We start from the raw sequence: 18,846 nt of genomic DNA, 5'->3' as shown, positions 1-18,846 counted from the left end.
GCCCCTCACTGGAACGCGCTAGTGGGCTGCTGTTCAGGGCTCGCGTACCTGACCTTTACTTTTGATCAATGCATTCTTAGATATCGACGTATGGATACCTGATTTCGAATCTTGCGTGATTTATCGTTTAGCACCATGAGTTGTGTTAGGCTTACAATTATAACGTTAAGGCGTATACACATGGGTTGTTATTAATGTCGGGGCAATGTCAGGGCATTGCCCAGCAATTGTATAGATTAGCATTAGAATAGACTACCAAGAATTGGATTAACCTCCTCATGTACACTACCACAATTCGAGTACATAGCCACGATCAAGGTAGCCCCCTCCCGCTGTTGACAGCGTCTGCTAGTTGACTCGTCCCCGGTCTGTTTTCAGCGTATCTCTCGTAGCTATCCCGATAAAGCTCATCGGTGCTCGTAGTCATCCTTACACTCTTATCCGCTTCAATCGCATCGACCCACTGCTTCCACCTGCTCCCCGCCTCGGCCTCTGGCCATCCCCTGTACGGACCCAACACTCTTCGTAAACGGATGATCCAAGGTGCAATCTGCACGTCTACGAAAGAAATATGGGGACCAAGGAAAAAAGGCCCAGTAGGATCTGCTGCATCGACGAGCTTTCCGATTTGATTACGAAACTCGGTGGCATTTGAAACTTGATCGCTTTGGTCCTGAGCTTGAAGGAGCTTGTAGAAGCACGGAATAATGTTGCGGTTGATGTGGTCGGACCAGAGTCTTGATGTAGCACGGCTCTGAGCGTCAGGAGGTAAGAGAGGTGGACCCTTCTGAAGGTCTTCAAGGTACTCCATAATGACAGTAGACTCATGGGTTGACCATGTTGGGCCATGCCTTAGCGCAGGTACCAAACCACGTGGATTGACGTCAAGAAGACTCTGTGGCTTTTTGTAGGGATCAACTTCAATGTACTGATAGGGTATTTGCTTGTGCTCTAGTGATATCCAGACACGCTGCACGAAGGGACTTGGTCATGTTAGCACTGCCTGTATGACGTCATCTAGTTGTATGGCGTGCTTTCGGATTTGGATAGAAGACTTACCAAAATGCGCTGCCGTACAGCTTGAGATCATCTTCTTTCGAATGATTCTTCACTGTTGTCAAGGCATTGCCAGTGGCCTTTTTATGGTATGTCTTCTTGGAAGGATCTCCGCCCTGGTTGGTATCGGTCATCTTATGTCGTACAAATATGGTAGTGAATCGTAACTTGAATTGAGTTTCAAGGGAACAGGTAGATTGGTGAGAGAAGATCTGAAAAGATGAAAGACGACTCGTATGGAGTGATGGTGGTTGATGGGTAATAACACGAATAGGGTTGAAAACAAGAGGCATTAATGTTGTGTTGCAGTACCAGAGGATTGTTTGGTGAAGAAACTGGGCCAAAAATGCAAGTAGGGCAAAACCCGCGCATATGAGATGCTGGGGTGGAGGGTTTTTAGGCAAGCATCAATATGACGTATGCGCTCGATTCCCTGGCATGATAGGTCTTCGTTACACGCTATCATGACCAGGTCTTTCAACAGAGCGAGAAAGCAACATCTAACGCACAATGGAAATGAGGAGCTTACATGTGATTTCTTTTTATCTTCTTTGTCCGCTTTCATCTGCCATCTGATAACACTATTTTTCTTCACTCGATCACTTTCTTCAAGGGTATGTTTGTGTGGCCCCGCAACGCCATCGCCTTTGCCATTCCCACCATTCCCGTTCACCCTTTGAAAGGTGTAGAACTTTTGGGGTGGAAGACTAGGTGGCGGCATATACTGTTGTAGGTTCACCTCTGGTTGGCCGCTCATATTTGGAGGCATGTTCCAACCTCCAGCTGGCTGCTGTGGCAACAAAGGACCTTGACCGAAGAACTGAGGATTTGGATTCTGATTTTGGTCTACCACCTGACCCGGGTTCATTGGTGGTTGTGTTGGTATCGAACTTGGTCCGTCATTCTCGGTACCTGGAGGCCGGTGTCCAAGCTGTTCTTCATACTCTTGACGATCAAAAAACTCGGTGATTTTGATCTTCACATCGCACAAATCTCGCTCTCGTGCTATTCTCTTCCGCTTCTTCTTGTCTGGATCTGTGGACTTCTTGGTCCCTGGCGGACGCCCCTTTAGTCGGCAGTCCCAGTAATGGGATACAAAGCGCTTGCGTTTGTGTTTTTGCGTCGAGCGATGCGAGTAGATGTTGTCAATGTGTGGGAAATAGGTTTGGAACCTTGATTTGGATTAGGGCGCAATCATGCAAATAAGCATGGGAATTCTTACTGCTCCTCGGTCAACGTGATCATGTCATCCACGTGAAAAAGCTTATTCCTCCATTCTTCTAAATTTGGCGGGTTCGGAATGAGTTTGAGGCCTTGAAATTGACCATGGCTCGAGAATGGGGCGTCATCACTGTCATACTATCAGCAGCTGTTTAGCAGAACAACAGCATTCACGTCTAGACGAGTTGAAAGAGTCTGTGCAGCTTTTGTGTAGTGTATTGACAGCTGATATGCGTACAGAAACCTTCAACGCGATCTTGATTGTGGCGGGCGGTGTCAACATACCCGTCGCGCCCTTCCTGACGCTGCGTCTGCGTCTGCGTCTGCGTCTGTGTCTGTGTCTGTGTCTGTAGTTGCGGTTGCGGTTGCGGTTGTGGCTGCTGCTGGAGAGGTGCCTGTTCTACGTGCTGTGGCAACGGGTGGGTCGTTTGGAGTGCGGTCGGCACAGACGGCGAGAAGGGGAGCTGCTGAATTGGCTTTTGCGCTGCCTCGGGTGCAGCGATATGGTAGTGTTGCTGGGCATGTTCCTGGAGCGGGGGAGGGGGCGCATCCATGAAACGCGGGCTGGCGACATGTTGCTGGTAGCTTGCAGCCGGGAATGGTGGATAGGGTCCAGAGGGTGGCAGGCCACGCTGCTCAAAGTGGACGGGCAGGGCATGCGACGAAGGCTGTGGTTGAGGCGGGCCGGTCAGGGCGTATGATTGCTGGTATACTATGTCGGTGGTGTGTAGGGTCTGAAGCTCGGGCAGCCCCTGGTGGTGGGGGTACAGCGTACCATCGGTCGACTGGTGGAGCGTCTGAAGGGACTCAGGGTGCAATCGAAGCTGCTGCTGGAGGACGGGCGAAGAGGCTTGTTGCATGATGGCGCCGTTGTTGGACGCTGCTTTAGCCCAAGCCGTTTCCGTGAGAGAGGCTGCTTTCCCGATGGTCCCCGATAGCCGGTTTGCCGCCTGATATTGCTGAGTATGCGTATGTGTATGTAAGTATATATGTATGTATTCCAGCTCGAGGCACGCGCTTCACATGGAGAGTCCCTAGTCTATGTCGCGACACTATCTTGTTTACTTCTTTGTCTGATTCAGCTCTGTATGTGGCTTTTTGTCCAGCTGCACGCCTAGAACAGCATTCAGCCGCCTGACTGGGCAGCGCTTGAGCTTCAACGCTTTGGCAGCACCGCCAACTTTGGGTCATCTCGATACTCAAGCACACACTACAAACGTCTCTTCGCATATCCGCCCTTTTCCTCTCGTCTAAAAGATCAAACCCAGTCCCATCAAAGGAACCGCTAACCCGCAACGCCATGCCCATGCCGTGACGAAGAGAAGCATAATCATAAACACAACCAAACCCACCTCCATTTACTCTCCAGGCAGCAAATTGCTCTTGACAGCAAACATCTTGGACGTGACACCCGCCGTGAAGCCATCTACCTGCCTTGAGTACTGCTCCACCTGCCTCGAGTTGAGGAGCGTCTCTAGTCTGCTTGGCTCTTGGGGCAGCTTGAATAGCCTCTGCCACTCGTCTTCTGGGAGGAGTGACTGCTTAGAGGCAGTGCGCGCAGCATTCTCTGCTTTGCGCTTTTGTTGCCAGGCGGTAATCTTGGCCTGCTCACGAGCGAGAGATCGCTGGTAGTATTGGTAGTTGTTGATCTCAGTATGGTGATTCTCAATGCTTTCGAGGAGTAGATCGCACGTCTTCTCCAGGAACGGGTCGATTGAGAGGTCAAGCGAGTCGTAGTTGGGAAACAGAGGTGGCTGAGGGATGTTGGGATCTTGCTGCAGAGCAGCTAGGTTGGGTGGGAACTTGAGCTCCTCCTTTGGTGCGCTCGATGGCAGTTGGTGGAGAAGAGAGGTGAGGAGGTGTGAGTTGTGAATGGTAACTGGAAGCTCGACTAGGATGTCGTGGTAGCGAAGGCCGCTCTTTTGTAGACTGCACTTGTTAGCATTACTCTCCGGCTATGTGAATGTGCATGCATACCTCTCAGTCGTGAACTTGCCCTCCTTGTATGCCGTAACAAACGAGGGCGAGAGCCTATATGCGCGCAGATTCAGGGTACCTTGCGAGCTCCTGCTCACATCGTAGACCAAGGCAACAGTTCTCTCGTTTGGCTGGCTCTGGTAGAAGTATTGGTTCTCGATTGTGTTCAGGTTGACAAAGTTGCCCATGCTTGTGCTGGTATACCAGCCCACGTTGTTCGCATCCACATTGACTTCACGAAGAAACTTGATCATCTCGTTGCTGTAGGCAATGTTCTGCTTCGCGCGAGGGGCGGCTGCGGCAAGGTTTGCGGCGGTCTCATTCTGTCCATCGGCCTGTGCGGGAGAGACGTCGGGGAAAGGGAAAGAGTTTGTGATCTCCAAGACATTGTTCTTCTCCATACCGACTATGCTGCCAGTCGCAATCGAAGGGAACGACTTGCCGCTAGCAGTGGCAATCTTAATCGCAACCTGAAGGCCAAACGTCAGCCTCTCATTCTTGCAGCGCACTTGAGAAAAGCATCTTGATGGCACAATAGCGGGGCGCACAGTGGGGTGCTGTCTCTGCGCTTTTCCAACGTACCAAAGCATCGATCTGTACTGTCTTGAACAGCACATCCTTCTGAGTGTCCGCCATCGTGAAGTCGGAGGTATACGTCGTGGGAAGACTCGGCGAGAATGCTAACGTTGGGCGTCCGTCGTGTCAGGAAGCAGAATTCGGACTCAGTGACTCTGCCAAGATTCACGCTGCAACCTAAGCGAACACAGCGCTAGCTCTAAAATGGTCAAGCCCGTCCTTCCTCATCCCCTCTAGATACCCATGAAAGGGGACAGAGCATGGTTTAAGGCTCTGCTCGATAGTTTCTACAGAATCACGTGGTATATCTTCATGAAGATGTAAAAAGAGCTAATAACAGTTCAAGATTTAAGACAACAGCGCCCCCATAGATGCAATGGTATCCAACTGATGATTATGAGTGCAATGATTCCTCCCGTTTGTTCGTTACGCCCCAGTGTACTCCAGTACGACAAAAAAGCCTGACTTCAAATCATGTCCTGGTCCGAGCCGCCTTTTCCACCTTCTACATCTTCCGGAACTTCTAAACCTGTAGGTGATTTCTCTTCCTCGTCTCTAATCTCAACCACCTCCTTGGAAACACAAGGTGCGTTTACTTCAACAACATTCTTCCGTTTCTGATTGCTATACGGATTCCATCGGGGTACCACGGGCTGACGCTGTGACTTGCGATTGCTAGCTTTCGGGTTCCTTGCGATGGAACCATCATCCATGCGCATCCATTCTGTATCTTCATTATCGATGTGATCTGAAATATCTGCATCGTTCTCGTCTTCCCAAATCATGAGATTGGTCCCGTTAATCTCTATTGATCTGCCACCAGTGCGAGGAACGAAGAAAACATCATCGCCAGTCTTGCTGAAGTCCTGTTCCCAAGTCTCCTTTTGTTGGAGCTTGAGAATGTATTCCATTGGTAAAGCGTACAAGACATTGTCATCCTTGTCGTAGAGCTCTTTGAGCGGATAGTCCAGGCAAGCCAGTCCAAATTTACAGTCGATTCGGCTGGATAAAGGGTGTATGCGACCACCAAAGATTTTCAGTTCAAAGGAGATTCCACTTTCTGTCCACATGTTGTCGCCAAAGAAAACTTCTGGCTCAGAAAGTAGAGGGTGGTCGTGATGTGGCCCAGAAACCTCGCAGAAATGAGCTACTTCATGTGCCAGGCATGTAGCCAAAAACATGTTGTATCGCAATACCATGGCTGGCTCGCGATATCGTAGCAGGCTGAGCTTTTTTGCAGTGGTGTAAAAGTCTGAATGCAAGCAGATCCGGCTGGTATGACACTTGTGGTTGATTTTTCGCATCAAACCATTCTTATAGTCTTTTACTAACCCCATTGACGCGTATGCAGTCTCTGGCGGTAAAGGGTCGTGATGGAAGTAGAAGTGCAGCGTGTCGATTTGGTTATCCAGGAAGTTTTTGAATGTTGCTCCGCGCTCTTCAGACCATGTTACGTCTTCCTTGATACGAAAGCATGGCTGGCCATACATTGCTGAAGTTTCTTGACAGCGCTCCCGCTTCCCAAAAACGAGGGTATGCCAAAAGTGAGCTGTTGCCCGAGAGGTTACCAGCAACGTGGCAAGCTGTAAGGCTGGTTTCATCACCTCATAAATCCCATCCGGACAGCCATGCCAGTTTTCCAAACGAAAGATTGGGTGGATGTCATTGTCAAGCGTGCACACCGGTGGAGGTCCGTTCTCCCCAAAGGCCACGGCTTGCTTTTTGATCAAATCAACTGGATCAAACCCAAGCTTCACCGCTTTCTTCTTCGAGTTTTCCTTACGATGGCCTAGAAGCCTCCGGTACTTCTCCAACGCTTTCCGATCGGCTATCTGAGCAAGATGGTGGTTGATTGAAATGCTCAGCTGGAGGCCAAAGTCCTTGGGAACCTCGATTGTCGAAGGAGTAAAGGACAGCGATTTTTGATAACTCAAGACATCGGGTAGATCATTGACTAGCTTGTCGATGCATTCGTCCATGATCTTGCCCTCTTTCATTTTGTGAAGGAGCACCGCGTTTTCGCCCGTGTCTTCAGCCTGCAGATCGCCATCACCGCCACCAGGGAGAAGGTGTCGCAGTTTCTTCGACAAAGCTGGAGGCGGTCCACATTCCGGAGGTGGAGTGACTGACTCTGTGGGTGTCCAATCCATGCTATCCGGGTCTGGTCCCAGAAAAGCAGCTTTTGGTACATCATTCTGGGCTGTCGCTTCTTCCTCAGGCTCAAAATCTTGCCTCAATCGATCCTCAATGAGCTGGGTTGTATGGAGCATCGCTTCATAAGCTTTACGATACCTAAAAGGATCCATTCTGGCCGGCGTTAGTATCCTAGAAGGTTATGGTCGGATGAAGATCGAGCCAAGAACTGCGCAGATTTAAAGCCCAACCGAGTTGTATGCAAGAGATGTGAATGTAAATGGATGTGTAAAACGTCGGTTCGCTGAGTTTGAATGACCTCACGAAGCTGGGTTGTTTGTTTGAGATAGCACGTTCCGCGGTTGCTCCTGCAGGGAAGCGAAGATTCGCGCAGGCCGTGTATATTGTTTTCCACTTTGTCCTCGACTAGGCCAGCAAGGAGAAGTGAGACATCCAACTCCAGCCATCTCACCGAGTTTTGGTTTCAAAGCGACGGGTTGTATTGGTTGCTATGAGAAAGGGGGTTCGCGGGTGGAGGGCATGTCTTACTCAAGTCGACGAAACGATCAACATTCAAAACCAAGAAGCCAAGGCTGCAGAAATGCCAGCAGCGTGGTGGAGATGAAGAGTGGACAAGGGTCGGTGTGAGTTGTTTAGCGTAGGCAGTAGTAAATGCCAAGACCCGCTTTCTTGCTCGCCTGAAAGCGCGCGTCCCTTGTTGACCCATCAAACATTACATCAGCATTGCCGCCAACTGTCCTGAGAGACAAGAATTTCGTTAGTGAAGCATATTTGCCTATGTTTCCTTGGAAACTCATAGACATATATTTACCAGGACCTGAGCGTAATCCAAAAGCAGATTGTCTGGCTGCCTACTTTGCATTCCAGTGTACGTACTCAGCAGGTGTTTGGGCTCTCAAAAGCTTCTATCGACAGGCTAAACCTAATCTGTTACATTTCCAGTGGGGCGTTAATAGCCAAACAAACTTGGACTTGCTCACTTACACGCAGAGTTGTAACTATCATTTTGTAGCTTAAGTCTATCTTGGCTAGCATTAGGATGCACTTTTCAGAGTGACAGTATGGCGAGAGTATTTGCGCCAAAGTGTATCCACTGTGGAACACACGTAGATGCGCAACATGCAGCATCAACTGGTATTACGTCGGTCGCAGCCGGACAAGACCAACGATCCGGTAGATTTACCGTTATTTGTATATTCATTAGCTTTTTTATCGGTTCTACGAAAGGCCCCATATATTAGGTACATGATAGCTCGGCTGCATAACAACAAGTCCTTTTGAAATATCCTTGGAAATTTTGTTTATATTGGTACCAAAATATATTTGCTTGCAAACTAAGGGCATGTCTATCGAGAACAATGTGCACTAAAACTCGGGTAAACAGACCATTGTGGACACAGTACTATCTCTTTTTATCTAAGTCCTCAAATCGCCAGCAGAGCATGGGAGATAACTGACCAACGTGTTAGCTTGGCGAGGGACCGAGCATTCAGTAGTTATTGAAACGGGTAAAACTAGCTAACCTCAACGTAGGAAATCCAACTATGCAGATGCCTTCAAGAAGCATCTTCTGGTTTAGACTTCATATTCCTTCTGGCGTGCACTTGACCATTGGAAACACAGACTAACCTCTTCAGATATTAGCGCGACCCCCACAAATCGGTATCTGCAGACGCCGATCTCCAACTTTTTTCGAGCTCAGCACTTTTGCGACAACGCGATCGCAAACCACATTACACAACCTATACCCTTTTTCATTCTCCAGTTATGGCGCCTGTACCGAGCGAGGATGTATCTTTGTTTCACACTGAGCGTATCTCGCAATACGTCTCTATCCCGCCTTCATGCCTTTCGGATCCCTTCTCAGCAGTATGCGCGACTGTATTATCACCATTGCTCCTCACCTACTTCCCGCCCGCAAATGGTGTAGTGCTCGCATATGAGGATGTTGAATTGAGCAGCACGCCTCCGACCGCATCTGCCACCAAGTCGCATTCGAAACGTGCGCAGAACGACTCGGAACGCAACAATGATTCTCACGCCGAGCCTTTGCTTTTAAAACACGTCGATGAATACGCTGCACCCTTCCTCTGGGCAACTGCCTCGTTCCTCGTATGGCGTCCGGTTCAGAATGCATACCTACAGGCCCATATTACCGATCATGCGAAAACGCATATCACACTCGCACATCTCAACACTTTCCCCGTCAGCATCCTCAAGGAAAACATGCCTGCAGACTGGTCATGGCACCAGAACGAATCAGGCAAAGTGAAGAAAGGCTGGGACGACAAACTGTCAGATGAAGGCGGCTGGTGGGTGAACGGCAAGGGGAAGAAGGTGGAGGGTGAACTGCGGGTCAGGATACGCAACATTGATGGCAGAATGGATGGTAAAGGAAAGGGAAAGGGTTTCCTGCGTGTTGATGGTTCTCTACTTTCTCAAGAGGAGGAGAAGGCGGCAAAGGCGGCACAGAAGGCGGGAAGAGGAAACAAGAAGACTACAACAGACGCAGCGAGGACACAGCAGCGGAGAGATCAGACCAACGGAGATGTCATAGCGGTTGATTCAGAGTCTGATTGAGGCGCCCTGGGCAGTATTGGGCGGCGCATTGGCGTGGTTGCATGGCTTGTGGGTTCCGAGACCACAATTGCATTAAGACGGAGTTATGGCGTTGAAAACAGCAAGATGCATTTCTCAGCATCTATGATACCACCAAATACAAATATTCTAGAACTGGAATGCCTTTTTTTCTCGATATTCATGTGCACAGACCAATCAGACAACACATACCTCCGAGGCTCCGCAAACCGCGGCTTCAGCCTTGACCCTCACATCCCACCTTGACCACCAGATCACTCTCTTACCAACCATTGCCATGTCGTCCTCCAAGAAATCGTCATCCTCATCCTCGCGCAAGTCGCGATCGCAGCCCGAAGCGGTTTACGGTCCACCGTACTCTTCATATGGAACGACCTATAGCTCCACGTCGCCATTCTGGACAATTGGCACACTATTCGGTGCTTCGAGCGTCGCGCTCGGTGCTTTTGGGGCTCATGCGTTGAAGCAGCGCATCTCTGATCCAGCCAAGATTGCCAGTTGGGGTAATGCCGCTCACTATCAGGTATACATTTTACTATCTTGGCTGTCACGACCTCTACAGTCTCTTCCGCTTCGCCACTTGAGTCCTTGTTGAGCCCCAGAACCCCGCTAATGCACAATGCAAACAGCTCATGCACTCAGTTGTTCTGACACTTACCGCTGCCGTTGCGCCGGCGAACAAACTCGCCATGAGTCTCTTCACGGCGGGCATGGCCATGTTTTCGGGTAGCATATATCTGCTCGTTTGGGATGCGAAGAAATACAAGTCGGTAGGACCCGTTACACCAATTGGCGGGCTGTGCCTCATTGGAGGTTGGATTATGCTGGCGGCAAGGAGCAAATTGGTTCTATCCAGGGCCAGGTAGAACATGACTACCGGGAAGAGTCTAGAGTATGACTACAATAAGCTTTGGCACAGTATGTCAAGAAGCGCTGGCAGCTATAGACACGAACATTGCTTCGCTCAGATTTACAATGAAGAACATGAACAAAACGATAGAGATGAGATGGAATTTGGCATTCTCTTCATGATTCTAGTCTGACAACATGTCACTACCCTCTAGGAATTGTCAGCTTTGTATCAAGGGAATCCTTGTACCGGCACGGTGCTTGACCACGCTCCACTCGACAGCACGTGTCTCTTGTCCGGCCTCGCTTTAGGGTCCAAAATGTCCTTACAGTGTGCTAATGTCATCTAGGCCTTTGTTAAGCGTACGGCAGGCCAATCACGGGATATGTCATTACTTGCTTGTATTCCTACGTGCGATGACTTGGTTTAGCGCAACCCTCGTCGCCGGACTGACTCGCTGAAGCTCACTTGCCATTCGTTGCGAGCAAACTCCTTTGCGCCAAGCCATATCAACTCTTCGGCCATAGTGTCTATTTTGAGCCCCGTAGTTCCGTGTAGCTTCCCAATCCCGGGCAATGTCCGCCAGAATAAGGCGTGCAGCAGACAAAGTGACCTCCACCCCACTTGAACACGCAGGTTTTATCGCAGAGCCACTTCAAACCCTGCACGAATTGCTAGTCGCGCTAATTCAGTCTACCAAGGACACTACGTCCGTAAAATGTATTTCAAAGACAAAAGGACAACTCTCTGCTCACTGCATCCTGCAACATGGGCTCGTCGGATGGTCAAGCACCGCCAGGAATGCTGTACCTTGCAGCATTCTATGGCTCAGTACTCTTAGGACTATGGCTCCTGTTGAAAACCCTACAGGCTTTGTACAACATTTCGCCATTGCATCCGCTGAGCCACATTCCGGGTCCAAGACTGGCTGCAGCAACATACCTTCCGGAGTTCTACTATGATGTTATCAAGTTCGGTTGCTACACGAAAGAGATTGCTCGAATGCACAAGGTATATGGTAAGGATGCAATGAATCGCTGCATGCGAGAGTAAAGACTGACTATAGGCTTGTGTACAAGGCCCCCTCGTCCGCATCAACCCGAACGAAATTCATTGCGACGATGTCAGCTTCGCCGATGAGATTTATGCCGTAGGTGGACGAAAGCGTGACAAGCCAGTTCACCAAATCAACGGCTCTGCGTAAGCTGGTTCTGAATTCATGGAAAATGATTAGCTCAGCTTACAATCTTTCAGTATTGGTGAAGCAGGATTCGGCACTATTGACCATGACCTCCACCGACTTCGCCGTATCCCAGTGGCCAAGTTCTTCTCACGGTCGATGATTGCACGCCTCGAGCCTGAGCTTCACGCATTGGTCCAAAAGTTGTGCAATAAGCTTCTTGCACAATCAGGAGATGACGAAGTACTCGATATTACCATGGCATACAGTTGTTTCACCACAGACGCCATCTCGTCCTACAGCTTTGGCGAAGGTTTTGGTCTCCTCAATCAAAAGGGATGGTATCCAAATTTCCGCGCGCCAACTGCATCTGTCCTTCGACCAGTATTCGTCTTCCGCTTCTTCCCATGGACCAAAAAGAGTGCCGTACTTGCGACTACCTTCATTGACTACCTTCCTAGCGATATTGCTCTCATGGTCAAAACGCTACAGATTGATATGCCTTGGAAGGTTCGCAAGGCACAAGAAGACCTGGACGCTGGCATCACTTATGAGCGACCGACTGTCTTCGCCTCCCTCTTGCAATCAGACACACACGAAGAAAAGAATCGGTTCCGCTGGATCGCTGACGAGGCAGAAGCCATTGTGGGTGCTGGAACAGAGACTACAAGTTGGGCTCTGGGTGTAATAACCTACCATCTTTTGAGCAAGCCAGAAATTCTAGCAAAATTGACAGAAGAACTGAAAACTGTCGTTGATGACGCAACAAACTTGCCCTCGTGGACTGTTCTTGAGACTCTGCCATATCTAGGCGCGGTTATCCAGGAGGGACTCCGACTTTCATACGGTGTATCTAGCCGCACTGCTCGCGTACCAACGGAGGAAAACCTACTTTACCGCGGCGAATGGAACAAGAAGAAGGTCCAATACGTTCTTCCCAAAGGTTACGCTATCGGCATGTCATCATTCATCACACACCACAACGAACGCACCTTCCCGAACTCCTTTGAATTTTCCCCCGAGCGCTGGCTAGACGAGAAGAACCAGCGAAGGAAAGAGGTTGAGCGCAGCATGTTATCTTTCTCCAGAGGTAGCCGTGCCTGCGTAGGCATGAAGTAAGTATACTCCTGTTTTTTTTTCTAAATGAACTTTGGGAATATTGTTGCTAACATAATGGCTAGTCTTGCTCTTTGTGAACTTCACCTGAGTCTGACGGCGTTGGTTCTGCGTGTGCTGCCACATATGCGCCTGTGGGATACGACCGAGGAAGATGTTCTTTACGACCACGATATGTTTATTCCTATGACCAAGCATAATAGGGGTATTCGGGTGAAGATTGACTAGTTACTCAGCTTAGCGTATCTAGCCAATAGTATGTGTATAACAATGAATGCCACCGAGGCGGTTTAGCCATATTTTGAGGCGTTTCCTTTATTTGCGCTCAAATAAATCTTTATGTTGAGTTTCTCATTTCAAAGATCTTTGTTTCGCGTTTTGTTCTCTTGTGGTGATAATAAATGGCTATTCTAGGCTTGGCCGGACGAATCAGCTCGACACCTCCAAGATACTTGCATAAATACCATGGTGTTTGAAACCAGTGATGGCATATAGCCGTTGGAAAAAACTTTTCAAAGAACCTACAATAGATCCGGGTGGTTTACTTTCTTATTCATCCACGTACACGGTAGCTTTGGCAAAAATATCCTTACTAGTGCACGTTGAACGGGGTCTCATCATCAATACATCAACAAACTATTTCATTATGCTAAAGGATCTTGAAATCCTATATTTCACCTCATCCGATGTTGATTTCCAACGCTAACTAGCTTGGGTCTGGATAGAGGTTAAGGAGGTAATACCGGTCCGACTAGAGAGAGTTTCCCCCTTGTAGTGATGGCGGAGGAGAAGAAGAAGAAGAAGACGTGATTGGGATTGAAGATGTTCTTCTGAAAGTACATGGAAAGTCTGCTGGATCTGCTTCTTGTGTACAATTTACTATTCCCACAACACGTGTGATACAAACATGTATTTCTGAGTCCGTGGCTTTCGCTGGCTAATATACACAACGAGGCAGTTTTTTTTCTTTTTCTTTTTGATAAAGCTGCAGCTCTCATGTTTAAACATGGTGGCTTAGGTATTACCTTTACTGTGAATTTAGGGAGCAAGGGCTGATATAGAGAAATATACAGGATGTAAGGGGACACTACGAAAGGAACTGCATGAGCTGAGGGCTGGGTGCGCGATATTAGTGCATGTTGTTTATTTCAGTTAACATGGTTTTGAATCCCGAGGGTTTGGGTGCGTGTGGCTATGCTGAAGAAATTAATGGTAGGAAGTTAAATAGATAGGTGCGAAAGTTGTATGCTGGTGCAAAGACGAAGCTTAGGTCTACATTATGTTGGCATACTATACACGATATGTCACTTAGAGGTAGAGCAGGGATATGTGTCTGTTTCGAACGAGGCGTTGATGAGATGATACCTGTTGGAACTGGTTGACTCGTGCACATGTTCCTCTGAATGTATTAGCGCAGCAACTTTCATCGTATTCGCGCAGTATCTCACACTTGAACTTTATAACCTTATTTCCCAGAGACAGAGAACAAGAGAAAACGTAGCCGGGTGTCTCCTGCCCCCCCCCATCCAAATACGTTTTGACACGACTCTTCTGCCTTCCTCTTTATCAACCAGTGTCTCGGTTTCCGCGACGCATGCAGAAACACGAACGTACCAATAAAAGGCGTACGCTCATTCACTTTGCTTGTTCAACTATAAGCCACAATGATTATCTGCTTTCGACGCTTTTCCGGAAACTTCCTCTTGCGGTATGCGCAGATACCGCACTCTGGCGCCGTGACGTTCCTCGTACCGATGATATGGGTCACCAAAAGTAACGTCAGTGCACTGGCACACAAACAAAACACAGTTCCCATTGAACCCACACATAACAGACCTATGAAAGAGAGTCTTGGCTGTCTTCGTGACTGAACCTTTGGGTCGGGTCGGACAAGCAATGTTAGATGTGCACCGTGGCATCTTGATAGATGAGTTATAATGCATCAGTCTCTCCAAGTTAATCCAAGCGGCCATGACTCGATATGGTTGTACTAGTGCACGATTTATTCTCCTTTCCGCTGTCTACTATCGACGGATCTGCTGGATTTCCCGTTCTGGTATTTGAAACATGTTTACGAGGAAGGGTGGGGGGGTCCCTCAATATGCGGAGTTTGAACCGCAACTTGGATATGGACAGGTCAGGTTTTGGATGCGCAGCTAGCCTCAAGCCACAGTATAAAAGGGGATATTAATTTCTCCTTTTCAGGTTTGCAAATGGGTTTATAAGCTGTTGCTCGGATCCATGTCTGTGAATGTCTGTGGCTGCTAGCAGAACATGGATATTTGCTCCGCGGCCATCTTGTACCAACGCGCTTTCTTGCTCTCTCACAGACACACCCCATGTTTTCTTTTGCTATCTCGGGCCTCGTAGTGCTCTCGCTACCACTCGGCCGAGGCCTCGATGCAACCTTTGCAGTCTTAGGTCCCATTCTTTCGCGTATCCAGCTGTCTGGTTGGCAGACGGCTGCCGGGTAGCGCGATGCGCAGATATCGACGCTTTTGCTGTTTCTGTTCCTCTTCTGGCAGTAACAGGCATAAAGGCGCATGCCAACAAAGACTCGAGACACGAAAGCGGAATGGTGTACCAAGGCTAGGGATCTGACAGCCGTTTGCCGTAATCGATGGTTTATAGCCGTAGACTTCCTTTCTGGGTATGTTGGCTGATTACCGGCTGTTGTTGCAACTGAGGTGTTCCAGACAAGTCACGTCCAGAACAGCGGCACAATCACATGTTTTTTTTGAATGGAGGTCATGTAATACCACTGAGGACTGGAGAGAAGTACGTCATAGAGCAAGCAGGTCGTATCTGATATAGATATGCATACGTACACAGATGCACGAGTAAAGGGAATACGAGAGAGGCGTGGAAGACGTCACATGTGGGCGAACACTAGAGTTCCCCCAAGTACACAGCCACCGAATATCCAGGCGCATTAAGCGTGGCGCAAACACCAATGCATCTGCACCGACTATCCCATTGCCCAGACGCATCTGATCTGATGTAGTAGACAGAACCGTCTTTGGGCCATGGCGAACCGGAAATGCGCGTCTCATAGAGCGACCCACTTGCGGGCTGGTCGGCCTTGTCTTGCCGCGGGCCTCAACCTAGTGCAACAATGACGTACTTGGTCGCGGATGCTGGCGCAGATCCCGCCAGGCACATTACATCTTCACAACCCGCGTCAACCCTCCTTCTTCCTTATAACAACTGAAATATTCCAAGATTCCTCCCCAGATCCTTACAGTAACCCAGCACAAATTACCAGACTTGATTGTGTTCATAAAACCTCAGTCATCATGGATGTACGTACCGCTATAAGCTACAGCATGGGCTTAACGAAGACTCCACCAGACGAGCAAAAGCTGACGAGGATGAACAGGTCTACTACTTCTACTCCTACGGCACCGCTGCATGGCTCAGTATGTTCTCAATCGTGTCTTTTCAGGCGACGACAAGTTTGCTAACGTGAAAAATAGTGACGCAATCCGTGCCTCTCATTACCTCCCCCACAATGATCGTAGCATTGCTGTCACCAGAGGTTCGCGAAGCGACGAGTATGTGATCTCTTAGTTCGCTTTATATTTCAGAAAAAGTACATTCACTAATAACACGAAATAGCTCTGGAAGTCTACTTCAGCCGTTCGCTCGGCCTCACGCTGATAGCGTTGGGAATTCTTACGGTGCTCCTCACAGGCTCTGTGCCGTTATCAAGTCGTCTCTCAGAAGGTACGTCCCTCTCCAGGCCTCATATGTGATTACTGTATGAACCTCATCTAACTTGCTACAGGCGCAACAACCCAAGCCGAGGATCCAAAAGCACCATACGCACTGCCAACCCTTACCATAACCGCCATGTTCCACGCCGCTTATGCCTTTTATGGATACGCCATGTGGACCAAGACTGGAGTCATGTCTTTTAGCCTGGGTACACTTGGTTCTGGTTTCCTGGCCACGATCGCGCTGTGGTGCATCTTGTTCGCTAGTAGCAACGGCAGGATCAGCAGGAAGACTGGTGCGGATAAGAGGACGAGTGGGTTCCCATTCAAGAATGCTGAGGCAGACAAGAGGAAGGCTAGGTAAATGCTTAGCACTAAACGGCCTATGAAAAGTCTCTGGAGCGGATGGTGGGCGCGAATGACGCGCTTGCAACGCTTGCGTAACCATGAACATGCAAGTGGCGCCTCGTCAGCATGGAGCTGGAAATGCACATGCAGAAACTAGCACCCCACACACATTGTAAAGTCGCGTTCGGAAAGAAGCGACATTGTATATTAGTTTGAAAGCATGGAATTGATTGGTATCTTTTGAATCTAACACATCACCCCGACCGTATGCACCCTGTGCCCATCCCATAATGTTACACTGGACTTGTCCAAAAACAAGAAAACTAATAGTAAGGAGAAAAATAAGAGACGTTGGAGGACCTGTTCCTCTGTTTACATTTAGTCGCTAGTAAGCCCGCAAAGTGCAGGCAGGGCATGCTCCACCAGGTCAATTATATCCAAGCACACTAAGCCGCTGGAACCGGTGGCTGGAGACCTTGTTGCGCAACATCCGCTGGCTTGGGAGGTTGCTGCTGCTGCTGCTCCTCCTTCTTGGCTTCAGGCCTATGAGTCTGAGCACCCTCCTGGCGCCACCAGGGAAGTTTTCCATCTTTGGGAGCGATAGGCAGAGCCCTTGAGGGAGCAACATCTTTCTCGACAGCCTGCCAGCCCTCCATATCTTCTGGTATGCCTTCTTCAGCCCGTCTCCGTCGTTCTGTCGCTGCTTGTGCCTCCATGAAGTTCTCGAGCAAAAGCTCCTTGGCCTGCCACTCCTCGCGGCGCACTCGCTCCAGCTCCTCGGCTTCAGCACGCAGCTGCTCACCCTCCTTTGTTGCCCACTGCAGTTGTCTACGCAGCAGCTGGAATAGCTCGTTTGCTGGCTTGCGTAGCTCTTCGGGTGTGAATTCAATGTCTGGCGGGAACTGCACTAGTGTTGGACCAGATGGGCTAGCGAGGTCTTGTAGATAGACGACATTGTTGTGGGAATAATCGGTTTCGGATGTGGTTGCAGCAGCAGCCGCTGCTGTTGCGCTGTTAGGTGGATGCGATGGGGATCCGGGGGTCGAGGCCTTATCGTGTGGTAGCTTCTTGCCTTCGTTGTTGAGGACGAGCTTCAGGCGCTGCTTGTTGTTGGTCGGGTTAGACGAGTGATGCTTAGGCACGGGGTCAGAGGGTCGCAGGGCTTCGGTCTCGTGCACAGTGCGCATGTGTTTGGCCAACGCATCGGAGCGGGTGAAGGAGCGGTCGCATTCTGAGAGTGTATTTTAGCACGTGTCTCGAGATTCGGGGCAGAATATGGAGGGTTGTACCTGGAAGCGTGCAGTAGAATGGCTTCTCGCGCGTGTGGGAGCGCATGTGTGCCCGCAGTGCGTAGCCACTAGCATGGGGGATGCCCTTTCGAGTGCAATCGCTCCACTCGCAGCTGTACTTCTTTTGCCGAGTTCCAATGTGATCGTCATGAAGATGCTCGACCAGCTTGTCCATGTTGTGAAGATCACCGGCTGTGCATCCGTCCCACTTGCAGATGGTGACTTGCTCCTGGCCGTAGTCGTCGTCTTGCGACATGCCCGGGTGGTGATGGGGCGAGGCTGGCACCGAGCCATCAGTGTCTTCGGACAGTTCTTCGTCTAGATCTGGCGGCATCGTATTGATGGGAGCTGGCGGCGACGAGGGCGCGCGAACGTTCAGGCGTGGTCGCTTGTTGGGGCGCTGGTCATGGTCAGGCGTGGCTTCATAGCTGCGTGGACGGCTTCCTTTTACATCCTCGGGGAAATCATCGCTCCCATATTCTGATAGGTCTGAGGGTGATTCTGTCATGACGGCGAGGTCAACTTATTGGTGGTGACGGTCAAAGGCGACGGTGAAGGTGAAGGTGAGAGTGAATGTCGACTGCGCGTTGGCCCAAGGGAGCGTGTTGCGCCTCCCGGCGCGCTCGACGTCTAGCGCATGTGCAGGGGCCAGGCGTTGAGCGAACGGCGCACTTTTCTGCGCAACCAATCTTGCACACTTCCAACTCTCCGCCTCGCAACACCAACAACATGTCAGACAAGCTCTTGTCGCTTCGCAGAGAAACG

At 49.7% G+C, this 18,846-nt stretch overlaps 9 protein-coding genes across 9 annotated transcripts; 4 read left to right on the top strand and 5 right to left on the bottom strand.

The window, feature by feature from the left end:
* Positions 1 to 313: 313 nt before the first annotated feature.
* COCCADRAFT_94577 (uncharacterized protein) lies at positions 314 to 3,137 on the bottom strand (the record flags this gene model as incomplete). The annotated part of the gene is made up of 5 exons (XM_007713513.1): positions 314 to 983; positions 1,060 to 1,172; positions 1,586 to 2,228; positions 2,279 to 2,407; positions 2,563 to 3,137. 5 exons carry the CDS (start codon positions 3,135 to 3,137, stop codon positions 314 to 316), a joined length of 2,130 nt encoding a protein of 709 aa, XP_007711703.1.
* Positions 3,138 to 3,635: 498 nt separating this feature from the next.
* Positions 3,636 to 4,890, bottom strand: COCCADRAFT_36261 (uncharacterized protein; the record flags this gene model as incomplete). Its single annotated transcript, XM_007713512.1, has 3 exons — positions 3,636 to 4,206; positions 4,255 to 4,724; positions 4,837 to 4,890. The coding sequence occupies 3 exons, from the start codon at positions 4,888 to 4,890 to the stop codon at positions 3,636 to 3,638; spliced, it is 1,095 nt and encodes a 364-aa protein (XP_007711702.1).
* A 407-nt stretch (positions 4,891 to 5,297) lies between these two features.
* On the bottom strand, positions 5,298 to 7,136 carry COCCADRAFT_4541 (uncharacterized protein; the record flags this gene model as incomplete). Its single annotated transcript, XM_007713479.1, has 1 exon — positions 5,298 to 7,136. One exon carries the CDS (start codon positions 7,134 to 7,136, stop codon positions 5,298 to 5,300), a length of 1,839 nt encoding a protein of 612 aa, XP_007711669.1.
* Positions 7,137 to 8,751: 1,615 nt separating this feature from the next.
* COCCADRAFT_4540 (uncharacterized protein) lies at positions 8,752 to 9,564 on the top strand (the record flags this gene model as incomplete). The annotated part of the gene is made up of 1 exon (XM_007713478.1): positions 8,752 to 9,564. The coding sequence occupies one exon, from the start codon at positions 8,752 to 8,754 to the stop codon at positions 9,562 to 9,564; it is 813 nt and encodes a 270-aa protein (XP_007711668.1).
* Positions 9,565 to 9,859: 295 nt separating this feature from the next.
* COCCADRAFT_94512 (uncharacterized protein) lies at positions 9,860 to 10,448 on the top strand (the record flags this gene model as incomplete). Its single annotated transcript, XM_007713511.1, has 2 exons — positions 9,860 to 10,105; positions 10,212 to 10,448. 2 exons carry the CDS (start codon positions 9,860 to 9,862, stop codon positions 10,446 to 10,448), a joined length of 483 nt encoding a protein of 160 aa, XP_007711701.1.
* A 785-nt stretch (positions 10,449 to 11,233) lies between these two features.
* Positions 11,234 to 12,956, top strand: COCCADRAFT_94570 (uncharacterized protein; the record flags this gene model as incomplete). Its single annotated transcript, XM_007713510.1, has 4 exons — positions 11,234 to 11,450; positions 11,512 to 11,632; positions 11,687 to 12,727; positions 12,794 to 12,956. The coding sequence occupies 4 exons, from the start codon at positions 11,234 to 11,236 to the stop codon at positions 12,954 to 12,956; spliced, it is 1,542 nt and encodes a 513-aa protein (XP_007711700.1).
* A 500-nt stretch (positions 12,957 to 13,456) lies between these two features.
* COCCADRAFT_94520 (uncharacterized protein) lies at positions 13,457 to 13,789 on the bottom strand (the record flags this gene model as incomplete). The annotated part of the gene is made up of 1 exon (XM_007713509.1): positions 13,457 to 13,789. A coding segment is annotated over one exon (333 nt), but the record flags the coding sequence as incomplete, so codon positions are not given.
* Positions 13,790 to 16,024: 2,235 nt separating this feature from the next.
* On the top strand, positions 16,025 to 16,808 carry COCCADRAFT_4537 (uncharacterized protein; the record flags this gene model as incomplete). The annotated part of the gene is made up of 5 exons (XM_007713477.1): positions 16,025 to 16,030; positions 16,108 to 16,147; positions 16,205 to 16,282; positions 16,347 to 16,454; positions 16,516 to 16,808. The coding sequence occupies 5 exons, from the start codon at positions 16,025 to 16,027 to the stop codon at positions 16,806 to 16,808; spliced, it is 525 nt and encodes a 174-aa protein (XP_007711667.1).
* A 430-nt stretch (positions 16,809 to 17,238) lies between these two features.
* On the bottom strand, positions 17,239 to 18,589 carry COCCADRAFT_94634 (uncharacterized protein; the record flags this gene model as incomplete). The annotated part of the gene is made up of 2 exons (XM_007713508.1): positions 17,239 to 18,023; positions 18,082 to 18,589. 2 exons carry the CDS (start codon positions 18,587 to 18,589, stop codon positions 17,239 to 17,241), a joined length of 1,293 nt encoding a protein of 430 aa, XP_007711698.1.
* Between the last annotated feature and the right edge of the window lie 257 nt (positions 18,590 to 18,846).

This window comes from Bipolaris zeicola, assembly GCF_000523435.1.
Source record: "Bipolaris zeicola 26-R-13 unplaced genomic scaffold scaffold_62, whole genome shotgun sequence".
In the NCBI taxonomy this organism is placed as follows: domain Eukaryota; kingdom Fungi; phylum Ascomycota; class Dothideomycetes; order Pleosporales; family Pleosporaceae; genus Bipolaris; species Bipolaris zeicola.
Note: the sequence above shows the minus strand (reverse complement) of the source record. Positions and strands in the feature narration are given on the sequence as shown.